The sequence below is a fragment of the Pristiophorus japonicus genome, chromosome 1, assembly GCF_044704955.1.
Source record: "Pristiophorus japonicus isolate sPriJap1 chromosome 1, sPriJap1.hap1, whole genome shotgun sequence".
Classification (NCBI taxonomy): domain Eukaryota; kingdom Metazoa; phylum Chordata; class Chondrichthyes; family Pristiophoridae; genus Pristiophorus; species Pristiophorus japonicus.
In genome coordinates, this window is record NC_091977.1 from 439,539,379 (window position 1) to 439,553,954 (window position 14,576).

A 14,576-nucleotide genomic window follows, 5' to 3' on the forward strand; every position below is an offset into this window, starting at 1 on the left:
GGGAGCAGACTATTTTAGATCTAGTACTGTGTAATGAGGCAGGATTAATAAATGATCTTGCAGTAAAAGATCCTCCAGAAATGAGTGACCATAATATGGTTGAATTTCAAATTCAGTTGGAGAGAAAGTTGGTTCTCAAAACAGTGTCCTAAGCTTAAATAAAGGGGACTACAAAGGTTTGAGGGCAGAGTTGGCTAAAGTAGACTGGGAAAATAGACTAAAGTATGGGATGGTTGATGAGCAGTGGCAGACATTTAAGGAGATATTTCATAACTCGCAAGAAAAATATCTCCCAATGAGAAGGAAAGACTGTAAGAGAAGGGATAACCATCTGTGGCTAACTAAAGAAATAAGGGAGAGTATCAAATTGAAAACAAAGGGCATACAATGTGGCCAAGACTAGTGGGAGGCCAGAGGATTGGGAAATTTTTAAAAGCCAGCACAGAACAATTAAAAATATGATTAGAAGAGGGAAGATAGATTGTGAAAGTAAACGAGCACTAAATATAAAAACAGATAATAAGAGTTTCTACAGGTGCATATAAAGGAAAAGAATGGCTAACGTAAATGTTGATCCCCTGGAGGGTGAGATGGTGGAATTAATAATGGAGAACAGGGAAATGGCAGAGACGTTGAACAAATATTTTGTATTGGTCTTCACGTAAGAACATATGAAATAGACGCAGGCCATTTGGCCCCTCGAGCCTGCTCCGTCATTCAATAAGATCATGGCTGATCTGATCATGAGCTCCATTTTTCTGCCCGCTCCCCATAACCCTTTACTCCCTTATTGCTCAAAAATCTGTCTATCTCCGCCTTAAATTTCTTCTCAGAGGGTTGTAAATCTGTGGAATTGGCTGCCTCAGAGCTGCGGAAGCTGGGACATTGAATAAATTTAAGAAAAAGAGAGTTTCTTAAATGCTTCATAGTTGGATGTCAGAATTGAGCAGAAATGGGGCAGGAGAGTAGCAGATTTTCACATAGGTTTTAAGGTGGGGAGAGACACAAGAAGAATGGATTTGCGGTTTCAGTGACAGAGGGGGTAAAGTTAAGATCGAGTTGGGTCGTGATTTGGAAGTAGAAATACCCAGACTTGGTGATGAACTCGTTGTCAGATTTAAAGCTCAGCTCTGAGTCAAGGTGAACATTGAGGTTTCCCTCAATTCAGGTTGGAGATGGGATGGAGGCTAGGGCAAGAGTTCCTTGCAGAGTCAAATAAGGTTGCTTTGGCCATTCAATTGTGGAATAGCAAAAATTCTGGCTTATGCAAAACTCTTATTTCAAACAGAATATAATTCACCACCATCAGTTGCAAGATAGTAAACATCTCGATCATGTTGACTAATCCTTAAAACATCTTGCATCTCAAACACATCAGATAAACAGACTGTGGCCCCAAGTTTCTACACGCGGCAAAACAGGCGCCCCTCCGAGCTGGGCGCCCGTTTTTCGCGCCGAAAACGGTGCCTGAAAAAAAAACGCGCTATTCTCGAGCGCTTTGCAGCTTGATGGCTGCTTGGCGCAGCGCACAGGGGGCGGAGCCTACCACTCGCGGCAATTTTGTAAGTAGGAGGGGGCGGGTACAATTTAAATGAGTTTTTTTCGTGCCGGCAACCCTGCGCGTGCGCGTTGGAGCGTTCGCGCAGTCTGTAGGAAACATTGGCACTCGGCCATTTTATAAAGTGCTGCAGAAAAAGTGAAAATTTGTTTATTGAACCCTTGCAAAGGCTTCTTTTTGAATTTTCTTGATATTTCTGTGTGTGAGGGTGAGGGAGTGCATTCTGTATTTAAAGATAGACTGTGATAAACGGGACACATGCACTTGTTTGAGACTATTCAAATTCTTTGTAGCTGTTCAATTTTTAACATTTTTTAATAAAACCACATTGCCCTTCTATGATCAGCACTGAGGCTTCTTGCAGCTTTCTCCCCCTGCTGTCCGTCGGGCCCGACGGGAAACAGCTGCCTCAAGTAATGAGGCTTCCTGCAGCCTTCTCCCTCTCTCCCCCTGCCGTCGGTCAGTCCCGACGGCAAACCGCTGCCTGAAAGGCCTGCCTGAAGCACTTTCACACAGGTAGGAACATGGTTTATTTAATCTTTTCTTTGCTTATAAATTCAACCTGAATAAAAATTTATTTGTATAATATTTGTATAAGTATAACTAAGGATTTATTGTAGAATTTAATGACTTCCCTTCCCCCCCCTCACCCCCCCACCTCGTTTCCGACGCCTAATTTGTAACCTGCACCTGATTTTTTAATGTGTAGACAAGGTTTTTTCAAGCCTACAAAAATCTTCACTTGCTCCATTCTAAGTTAGTTTGGAGTACGTTTTCACTGTGGAAACTTTCAAATCAGACGTCAGTGGCCGGACACGCCCCCTTTTCAAAAAAAAATTCTGTTCAAAAGTGAAACTGTTCTACCTGACTAGAACTGCAGAAAACTTAAATGTGGAGAATTCCGATTTCTAAGATACTCCGTTCTCCACCAGTTGCTCCTAAAAATCAGGAGCAAATCATGTGGAAACTTGGGGCCTATATATTTGTTACATCCTCAATGCTGTGTAAAATTGAAACGAGATCGTGTGGTTTACAGTTATGCATAAAAGAAGCATACAAGAAACGTCCCCAATTAAATGGAGTTTAATTTCATCCAAAGGACTGTAGCATCATTTTTTACATGCAACAAAAATAAGGGAAAAACTCACATTAAAAGTCTACAAAAAATCCCTGAAGAGATTATTTCGACAGGACAAAGTATTAAAACACCATTACTACCTTAAAGCAGTAAACAGATATTTCCACTGTAAGCATAGATTAATACTGACCTTTATTATTTATGGTCTTTGCAGAGATCTCCAATGTTTCTAAAGGTTCTATCCCAATATTCTCCAGTTTGATGGTCAGTTGTTGCAATTCCCCATTAAAGAGCTGAACAGATACACTACTGGATACCTCATCACCCGACGATGGCAGTAGAGTGTGTGCAGACCTACATTAAAACATCAATATTCATTTTTAATGATTTTTGTACAATGCAACACAAATTATATTTTAATCAATATTACTAGTTAGTATGTATTATTTGAACATTGTGCTAATCCAAGGGCAAAAAGGTTAACTTTTAAACAAAAAAACTAATAAATTAAAAGTCAAAACTACATTTAATGTGCATATAATCTAAAACTCCAAAATGTGACAGTGGGCAAAATGCAACAATTATAGACGATATTTATTTCTATTTTAACATTACAGAGATAAGTACCATGTTGTAGCCTGGTACAACAATCACAAATAAATCTGTACCCGATTGAGGCACCAGCTTGCTCAGGTAGTGAAATGCTTACCATTACAAAATAGGTAATTACTATTCCCTGCAAGTAAAACAAGGTGATGACATCCACTTGTGAATCATAAATAACCATAATGTAATGACTTTGGCTAACAAATATTATAAATCATATCGAATCTCGGTTAGATCACACGGAATACTGTGTACAATTCTGGTCACCATCATATAAAAAAGGATAGAGGCACTGGAGAGGGTGCAAAAAAGATTTACAAGGATAATACCAGAAATGCGAGGGTATACCTATTAGGAAACTATGAACAGGCTATGTCTCTTTTCTCTTGAAGAGAGAAGGCTAAGGGGTGACTTAAAAGGTCTTGATCAAAATCTTTTATAATTTTAGAGTAGACAGAGAGTGTTTCCACTCATGGGGAAGAGCAAAACTAGAGGCAATCAATATAAGATAGTCACCAAGAAATTAAATAGGGAATTCAAAAGAAACTTCTTCACTCAGAGTGGTGAGAATGTGGAACTCGCTGCCACAGGTAGTGGTTGAATCAAATAGTATGGATGCATTTAAGGAGAAGCTAGACAAGCATATGAGAGAGAAGGGAATAGAGGGCTATGCTGATAGATTTAGATGAGTAACAATGAGAGATGGCTCCAGCAGAGCATAAACGCCGGTATGGACTGGTTGGGCCAATGGCCTGTTTCTGTACGAAATATCCTATATAATAAATACCAAAAGTATGAGTAGCATGTCACAGTAGGTCTGTAGTACTTGGTCAGTGAATAGCTCAACAATTTCCCTCGTGAAGCCATGATCCCTTACAATGCTGAGCACAATGTATTAAGCACTGCGTCTTATAATCTTGCATATAATCATTAAAATTGTACCAATAGTTCTACTTTTGCTGCTGTAAAAATGTTTTATTGCACAAAAATATATATATTTTTTTCTAGCCTTACTGAAAAGTACACACAAATGTCAGCTCACATTAGCAGTATTCCTCAGTCACATCTCTCCGATAAATCAATCAAAAGTAGACCCAGTTGACGAAACTGCATATTTTAGATAACAGCTCCCTCTACAGGTGAAACAGCTTGCCAAAGCACAAATGACAGTTTTAATTTGATTAGAAAGCTTGTTTGAAAAATTTTGCATTTCAGGTTTGATAATGAAGTTGCTTGAGAATGAAGTGGCTTAAGAATAAGAAGTACCACACGAGAGGAAAAGGGGTATATTCCTCTTTCCTACTGTTCTAATAATACATATTATGCCAAAAATGAATTTTCAACAGTCTACACTGCACTTATGTCATACATTTTCAATCTTCCGGTCAATTCTAAAAAGTAAAATGATTACCAGCATTAGGATCAAATGCCTCTATTTAGCATCAGAGATGTAAAATATTTTGAAAAGTAATTAAATACTTTCATTTTCTCTAATATTGGTGACTGTAAAACCCTGGGAGCTAATTGGCCAACAGCTATTGATTTCTTGTATAAAATAACTGAGGGGTGGAAAAACTGCACACTGTACCCATGCCTCTGAATTCATAGTGCTGAGTCTGGTGTAACAGACGGATAGCTAGAATAAAATGCTGGTAGCTGGAAGGAGAAACGGACATCTGGATGCAAGGAAAAGCAGCCACAACTGGAAGCCACACACTCGGTCAAAAAAGAGATGTTTGCAGTGTGCGAGAGGTGTAAAGCACCACAGAAAATATCAAACGTCCAAAACATTTTCTGTACAGATATAAATTATTGCTGATTGTATACATATTGTAATAGTTGGCAACAAGCAAACTGACCAATATATTTGGGCACCAACACAAAATGAATAGTCTGGTGATAGGACATTAACATCTGGAAACTCTACAGTTGTACTCAAAGACTATGGCCTAGAAATCCTGGCCTCCCCAGGTACGTACTGAGTTTTCAGCACACAATGTGCATGTGCTGAAAACTGGCTTTTCCAAATCGGTCAAGCTCCAAGCTTGACAGATCCTCCATATCTCATCAGCCAGGACATTCACAAGGGCAAGATTGCAGTATTTACCGATATCTTGCCCAGCGAATGTCCTGAAAATTCCTGTGCCTAATAAAACATACAAAAAAATAATAAAATAACATTTAAAAAACACATTTTATTGTTAAAAACCCAGCTCATTATGTTAAGTTTATTTTAAACCATAATTAAAAAAAAATCAGAATATATTTTTTCTAAGACATTTATTAACTTTAATTTCAATTAATTTTAATTATGTGAGGCGTATTTTTTATTTTTTATTATGGTCTTTCGTTGTTTTTTTTTCATTAACAATGAGAACTCGTAGATACGGAGTTTCCATTGCCATTAATGAGAATGCTGTGGAATACTGTACCTGATTGGCTGTGTGACTGCACCTTCTGCACTCGAACCTTGAGGACAGGAGAGCGCTTTGCAAGGCGGGAAAAGGCGGCCTCCCAGGTGCCTCTGGGACTACTAGGTAAATTTGTAAAAATTCTCCGGTCGGAGGCGTTCATTCAAAAGAAGCCTACGGCCGGCACTTTCAGAGCCTATGACTTGGTTATCATCATCATAGGTAGTCCCTCGGGATTGAGGAAGACTTGCTTCCACTCTAAGCAGGAGTTCTTAGGTGGCTGTACAGTCTAATACGAGAACCACAGTTTCTGCCACAGGTGGGACAGATAGTCGTTGAGGGAAAGGATGGGCAGGGAGCCTGGTTTGCCGCACGCACCTTCCGCTGCCTGCACTCGATTTCTGCATGCTCTCGGCGACGATACTCGAGGAGCTCAGCATCCTCCCGAATGCACTTCCTCTACTTAGGGCGGTCTATGGCCAAGGACTCCCAGGTGTCAGCGGGGATGTCACACTTTATCAGGGAGGCTTTGAGGGTGTCCTGATAACATTTCCTTTGCCCGCCTTTGGCTCGTTTGCCGTGGACGAGTTCAGAGTAGAACGCTTGCTTTGGGAGTCTCGTGTCTGGCATGCGAACTGTGTGGCCTGCCCAGCGGAGCTGATCAAGTGTGGTCAGCGCTTCAATGCTGGGGATGTTGGCCTGGACGAGGACACTAATGTGTGTGCGTCTGTCCTCCCAGGGGATTTGCAGGATCTTGCGGAGACATCGCTGGGATTATTTCTCCAGCGACTTGAGGTGTCTACTGTACATGGTCCATGTCTCTGAGCCATACAGGAGGGCGGTTATTACTTCGGCCTTGTAGACTATGAGCCTGAGTCGTCCCATTGTGGCTATCATGAAATAATGGCCCAGATTACAGGGCTGATGACGGCATACGCAGTGTACGCTGTCAGATGTGTTCAGAACGGCCTCGCACGTTCCGGGTTTCCGCATGCGCAAAAACCTGGAACTTGCAATGTGTCATTAATTTTATTTTGACAGATCCTTCATATCTGCTGCAAAAACACTTCTACTGGTGCAGAGTTGGGCTATTTTCTAGGATTAAAATAAATATTTCTAAATGATTAAAACATACACATTTAAAATTAGTTTAGGTAAATTTTGGCCTGTTTTAAAATGTTAAAAACAAATTTTGAAAAATAAATTGTATTTTAAATGCTTAATTAAAAGGTCTTTTAATTAATTTTGAACGTGGAAACATTTCTTTTTATTTATTTGGGGATCTCTTACATGCTTATGGGTATTCCATACGTAAATCATCGGGACCCACCTTTTTGATTGGTTGGCCTGACCCGTTTGCGTCCCTGGGATCTGTGAGCCTTGATGCAGGCGTACACTTGTGGAGGACCAGGACCCGAAAAGTCCGAAGCTCCGGAGATACCAGGTACATTCTGATTTCATAAAACATGAGGTATAATGCCCCAATTCTATACTTCCTTCTGTCATTTATATAGGGAGCAACTTATCCCAGGTGGTTGCTTTTTTTTGACTTGGACTAGGATAACCTGAATAATTAGTTCTGGTTTGAACCGTGCTTCATTGTTCTTTTCCATATCCCCATATATTAAGAGAGCCAGTTTTCCTGTCTGAGAGTAGAGTGGTCCTAGCAGTTCATGAAAGCCCAGTATCACCACTGGCTTACACTGGAGGAGAGTGGCTGCTGTTCTCAAGTGCAACACCATCCAGCTCGAGTCAGATTTTCTATACAAATGACATAAGGAAGTACAGAATTGGGGCATTATACAACTCGTTTTATGAAACACTACAGGATTTCCCATGATATTGCTCAGGTGTCAGAAATTACTCTGTTGCAAGGGTGGGTGAGCATTTTCTGGGGTAAGCGAAAGCTGCACATGACCACTGAAAAAAGTTGGAGAGAGTTGTGCCCAGAGATCGGGTTGTTTATTGAATGGTGGACACAGATCCAAAACTATTCCAACTGCCCTGCTCTATTCCCATATCCTTTTTAATTCCTGTGCTTTAATTATTTATCAAATATTCTCCTAATTCCGAAAAGATGCAATGGTATCTTCCTCACCCCCTCAATGAAATTTATCCCAACCTGTGACACTTTATTTGATAATCCAGGTTATATGTCCTGAAATTTATACTACAGTGGAGTAACGCATGTTCAAAAAAAAATCTGTGGATAAACACAGTTTTACATGTTATGGGAAAAATAAATACAGAAACATAGAAATAGAAATATAGAAATCTACAGCGCAGAAGGAGGCTATTTCGGCTCATTGTGTCTGTGCCAGCCGACAAAGAGCCACACGACCCTGGGTCAGCAGTCCTGAAGGTTACAAATGAATCTATGAACAATGAACAATGGCGGAAAGGTAAAGAGCATCCGGCCCAACCAGTCCGCCCCACACAACTGCGACAACCCCCTGCACCACAACATTCTACACTCCACCCCAACTAGAGGCATGTGATCTCCTGGGAGAGGCAAAAATCCAGCTAAAAAAAAAACCCAGGCCAACTGGGGGAAAAAATTCTGGGAAAATTCCTCTCCAACCCATCCAGACGATCCAAACTCGTCCAGATCACCCTGGCTGTATTCAATTCCCTGCAGTACTTACCATCGTATCTGAGCCAGCCAAGTTATCCAGTCGAATCCTACTTACCAGCTCTAGGTCTGTAACCCTGCAGGTTACGGCACTTCAAGTACCCATCCAAGTATCTTTTAAATGTGGTGAGGGTTTCTGCATCCACCACCCTTCCAGACAGTGAGTTCCAGACCCCCACAACCCTCTGCGTGAAGAAAGCTCCCCTCAAATCCCCTCTCAATCTTCCACCAACCACCTTAAACCTACGCCCCCTCGTAATTTACCTCTCCACCAAGGGAAATAGGCCCTTGCTCTCCACTATATCCAGGCCCCTCAAAATGTTACACACTTCAATGAGGTCTCCTCTCAGCCTCCTCTGAACCAATGAGAACAAATCCAGCCTATCCAATATGTGCTCATAGCTAAGATTCTCCATTCCAGGCAGCATCCTCGTAAATCTCCTCTGCACCCTCTCCAGTGCAATCACGTCTTTCCTACAATACACCAACCAGAAATGCACGCAGTACTCCAGCTGTAGCCTAACCAGAGAGTATTATACAATTTAAGCATAACCTCCCTGCTCTTATATTCTATGTCTCGGCCAATAAAGGCAAGCATTCCATATGCCTTCTTAACCACTTTATCCACCGGCCTGCTACTTTCAGGGATCTGTGGACAAACACTCCAAGGTCACTGTTCATCTACACTTCTAAGTAGCCTACCGTTTAATGTGTATACCCTTTCCTTATTAGACCTCCCCAAGTGCATTACCTCACACTTCTCTGAATTAAATTCCATTTGCCACTGTTCTGCCCACCTGACCAGTAGATTGATATCCTCCTGCAGTCCATGACTTCCCTCTTCATTATCAACCAGTCAATTTTCGTGTCATTTGCAAACTTCTTAATCATACTCCCTATATTCAAATCTAGATCATTGATATATACTACAAAAAGCAAGGGACCCAGTACTGAGCCCTGTGGAACCCCACTGGAAACATCCTTCCAGTCACAAAAACATCCATCAACCATTACCCTTTGTTTCCTACCTCTAAGCCAATTTTGGATCCAACTTGCCACTTTGCTCTAGATCCTATGGTCTTTAACCTTTGTGACCAGTCTATCATGTGGGACCTTATCAAAAGCTTTGTTGAAGTCCATTTACACTACATCATACACTTTGCCTTCATCAACCCTCATGGTTACCGCCTCGAAAAATTCAATCAAGTGAATCAGACATGACCTTTCCTTAACAAATCCATGCTGACTGTCGTTGATTAATCGGTGTCTTTCTAAACGTAGATTTACACCGTCTTTCAGGATTTTTTCCAATAATTTTTGCACCAATGAGGTTAGGCTGACAGGCCTGCAATTACTTGGCCAATCCCTCTTTCCCTTCTTAAACAAGGGTACTACATTAGCAGTCCTCCAATCCTCCGGCACCATGCCCAAATCCGAAGGGGACTGGAAAATGATGGTTAAGGCCTCTGCTATTTCCTCTTTTACTTCGCTCAACAGCCTGGGATGTATTTCATCCAGGCCTGGGGACTTATCCATTTTCAAAGCTGCTAAACCCGTTAATACCTCCTCTCACTATGTTTATTTCATACAGAATTTCACACTCCTCTTCAATAGCAGTATCTGCATTGTTCCTTTCCTTTGTGAAAACAGATGCAAAGTATTCATTTAAAACCATACCAACATCTTCCACCTCCACATAAAGATTACGCTCATGGTCTCGAATAGGCTCAACCCTTTCTTTAGTTATCCTCTTGCTCTGAATATATTTATAGAACATTTTTGGGTTTTCCTTAATTTTACTTGCCAAGAATTGTTCATGCTCTCTCATAGCATTCCTAATATCCTTTTTAATTTTACTCTGAACTTTCTATATTCCTCCAAAGATTCTACAGTATTTAGCAGTCGGTATAGGACATAACCTTCCCTTTTTTTCCCCCTTTATCCTCCCCTGCAAGTCCCTAGACATCCAAGGGACTCTAGAATTGTTATTCCGACCCTTTTATCTTTAAGGGCACATGTTTGGCCTGACCCCTCCGGATCTCCTCCTTGAATGCCTCCCACTGTTCCGACACTGATTTACCCTACAAGTAGCTTTTCCAGTCCACTGTGGCCAAATCACTCCACAACTTCGCAAAAAGTTAGCTTTTCCCCAATTTGGGACTTTTATTCCTGGTCTATCCTTGTCCTTATCCATAACTAACTTGAATCTGACTGAATTATGGTCACTGGCACCCAATGCTCTTCCAGTAATACCTCTTCCACCTGCCCAGCTTCATTCCTAAAAACTAAATCCAAAACCAGCCCCTCTCGTGTTGGGCTTGTTACATATCGACTAAAAAAGTTCTCTTGAATGCATTTCAAGAATTTCGCACCTTCTATACCCTTCACATTATATTTGTCCCAATCAATATTAGGATAGTTAAAATCCCCTACTATTACTGCCCTATGGTATTCGGACTTCACAGCAATTTGCCTACATATTTGCTCCTCTAGCTCCCTCCCACTGTTTGAGGGTCTATAATAAAACGGCCAGCAGTGTGATCGCCCCTTTTTTATTTTTCAATTTGACCCATATGGCCTCATCTGATGATCCCTCTAAAATATCCCCCTCACCGCTGTAATAGTTTCTTTAATCAATGCAGTGACCCTTTTTTTTTTAAACCCGCTTCTGTCCAGTCTAAAAATCCTGTAACCATGAATATTGAGCTGCTGAAACTGCCCCTCTTTCAGCCATGTCTCTGTAATGGCCATAATATCATACTCCTAAGTGTCTACCTGTGCTCTTAGCTCATCTGCCTTATTTACTATCCTCCTTGCATTAAAATATATACCATTAAGCACAGAAAGACCTCCTTGATACTACTCACTAACCAACCCTTATTTCCACTGTCTTACAGATTCACTTTCTACATTCTTGCTATCCAATTTCAGCTTTACTTCCTTCCCTATTTAATTTGCTCTCAGGTTCCCATCCCCGTCAAGCTAGTTTAAACTCTCCCCAATAGCATGAGCAAAACTCCCTGCGAGGATATTGGTCCCGGCGCTGTTGAGGTGCAACCCGTTCGGTTTGTACAGGTCCCATTTCCCCCAGAAGCGGTCCCAATACCTCAGGAATTTAAAGCCCTTCCTCCTACACCAACTCTCCAGCCTCTCTATCCTTCTATTCTTATACTCATTAGCACGTGGCACCGGTAGTAACCCAGAGATTACTACCTTTGAGGTCCTACCCGTTAATTTTTCTCCTAGCTCCCTAAATTCTGCCTGCAGGACCTCATCCCTCTTTCTACCTATGTCGTTGGTCCAGATATGGACCACAACCTCGAGCTGTTTACCCTTTCCCTCAGAGTGCCCTGCGGCTGCTCTGTGACATCCTTGACCCTGGTACCAGGGAGGCACCATCCTGGAGTCACGTCTACGGCCGCAGAAACGCTTCTCTGTTCCCTTAACTATTGAATCCCCTACCACTACAGCTTTTTTATTCTTCGTCCCTCCCCACTGTGCAGCTAAGCCACCCGTGGTGCCTTGGACTTAGCTCTGGCTGCACTCCCCAGAGGCACCATCACCCTCACCGGTGCTCAGAAGAGAATATTGGTTGGGGAGCGAGATGGACTCACAAAGGGACTCCTGCACTACTGCCTAACGTTCTTACTCTGTCTGGTGGTCACCCACTTCCCTTCTACCTGCATGCTTTTAAGCTGCGGAGTGACCACCTCCTGAAACGTGCTATCCACATAGCTCTCAGCCTCGCGGATGCACCGTATTGACTCCAGCCACCGAAAAGCGGAGCTCGAGCAGTTAAAGCCGGAGACACCTCCTGCACACATGGTTGTCTCGGGCGTTCGAAGCGTCCAGAACTTCCCATATGCGACAGGAAGTGCACGCCACAGTAGAAAAAGAGAGAGAGAGATACTTACCAATCAAACAGCCAACCACTTACCTGCCCAGACAAGTTAATTACCATGTGCACTGTTCTAAACTGTTGTTCTTGTCAAAATTGGGCACTTTTCTGGATTGACTTTGGTCATCAGCTCAATTTTTTTTTTTAAATCAAGCCAAGCAGATTTGCTGCACAATACTCATGTAAATATTTTAAATGATTGCCAATACTGACAGTTAAAACTCCAATTTGGAGGGTAGATAAGGGTCATGATAGCTTTGAGAAATAACAGAAGTTTCCTCTGAAAATAATTGATGTAAGATTACCTTGGTGCATTACAGCTGTGTTTTTTTATTGTAATATGAACATAAAACATCTGCTTAAAGGCAAATGTGATACTTCTAGCTTACAATTCAATTGTATTATGCGGTGATCATATTCATTACACCACACAGTGCTGCTCACAAGAGAAACCTCAACCAGAGGCATGATGATCTCATCCAACAGGACTTAACATTTTTAACTGTACTTTTTGTTTAGCTCTTCCCTTATCCAGGAAGTAACCTTGATCCACCAGCGAGTCTTCATCTTTTGCTGCTCGCTTACTACACTCCATTTTACAGACATCTCAGCCCCCTTTAAGTTTTCCAGCAGCCTCTTTTGCTCTTTTCATCTACACGCTCTACAAGAAGAGGGAAACCAGAGAGTGATACTTAATTTTCAGTGCTGTGATATAATGAGCCTGAAATCACGGCCTCTCCAGGTGCATACGATGTATGCACACGCCTGCAGACACCCCACAAGTTCCGGGTTTAGGCGTGCACCTAAAGCTGGAATTTGCGATCTGTCATTTGACAGATTGTACGTATCCCCGGCAGAAGGGCCTCCACGGGTGAAGATTTGGGCTATTGCCCAACTCCTGCCCAACGAATGTCCTTAAAACTCTTACACCTGGTAAAAGACACAAGGCCTGCTTTTACCAGTGTAAGAGTTTTAAAAGATAGAAAAATAAAATTTTATCAATAACTTTTATATTAAAAACCATGTCCATTAAGGCAAGTTTATTAACCCTATTAAAACATTCAAAACATTCAACATTTTTTTTTGTCTGAAACATTTAATTAAATTCAATTAATTTTAACTACGTGAAGTGTTTTTCTTATTTATTTGAAATGTCTTTTTTTGGGTATCCCCATTCATAGAAATGGTGATCTCCGTACAAAGGGAACTCACCATTACAGTGAATGGGGATGCACCATTTTCATTGGTTGGTCCGGCCAATGTGATCCCAGGATGCACATGCACTCCTGGAATACATGGGCCTCTGCGCTGGGCTGCGCATTGAGGCCTCAGAGCATAAGTCTTCGTTCCTCTGGGAACGCCAGGTACATTCGTAAATATTTGTAGTCGGAGGCCTCCGACCGCAATTTCACGGCCCATATGTAAATGATGCACCAACATTATGACAACACAAGGCTTTTTGCACAGCATAATTCTATCATTTCACCAACAAAAGGGATGGTCTGATGAATACTTAGTTGGGAAACTACACGATCAAAATGCTACTGAGTGACAAGATCTTCACCTTGCATCCTGAACATGCATTTTGTTGAATATTTATAATATAAAGGAAATAATGCAGCGCCTAACTACCTTATTTATAGTTCATGCCATATTTATATTCATTAAACTGCAAATTTAAAGTGGCAACAGAAGTTTTAACAACATTGAGACTTCCAGCTAGTTATATATTTCCACATATTTTGTAAATCTCTCACCACATTCTTCTGTAAGGAACACAAGTCTAACATGATAATGATCCACCCCTCCAAGAAAAAAAACTCACCTTTACTCAGCAAGAATCAGATGTTTTAATTATACATCAAGTACACATCATCAAAAAAAAAAATGAAAGGACACATATCTTACTCGTCCATGGGGCAACATGTCGCTAACACAATTCATCACAAAATATATTTCAGCAATAATATTTTTATAGATAATGGCCTGGAATGGCAGCGTTCACCGGCGTTCCGCCTTTGATATGAATGCAACTACGGGATTCGGCGCACGCAGGGGCTTATATGGAAATCCTGAAGTTGTGGTCTGTCATTCACTGCTCCGACAGACTGCACTGTGCCACCGCACCCATTCAAAATACCACACATACGCGGTTTCTACAACTGAAAATCCAGCAAGTCGGCTATGCGAGTTCCCTGGAGCGCTGTGCGGTCAGGTAGCTTAAACAGAACATTGATCACCACCATACACCATACACCATTGATTTGAACTACGCGAACTTCTCGACAGAGATTGCGAGCAATGAAAGTCTTTGCTCTGCTCCTGACCGCAAATTCCAGGCCATTGAGTACACTTAACTGTCTGATTATTACAGTGAAAAAGTTGATGTGATC

At 41.5% G+C, this 14,576-nt stretch overlaps 1 protein-coding gene across 7 annotated transcripts in view; it reads right to left on the reverse strand.

Annotated features, from left to right (window-relative positions):
- The window catches only part of trappc9 (trafficking protein particle complex subunit 9), a 1,402,808-nt gene that overhangs the window by 1,097,541 nt on the left and 290,691 nt on the right, over nucleotides 1-14,576 (reverse strand). For all 7 annotated transcript variants that reach the window (XR_011595734.1, XM_070892854.1, XM_070892846.1 and 4 more), the window contains one exon: nucleotides 2,827-2,990. Coding sequence is in view for 6 of the 7 variants with exons in the window: in XM_070892854.1 (XP_070748955.1) it covers nucleotides 2,827-2,990 (164 nt within the window). In the remaining variant the exon portion in view is untranslated. The remainder of the gene's footprint in view (nucleotides 1-2,826; nucleotides 2,991-14,576) is intronic.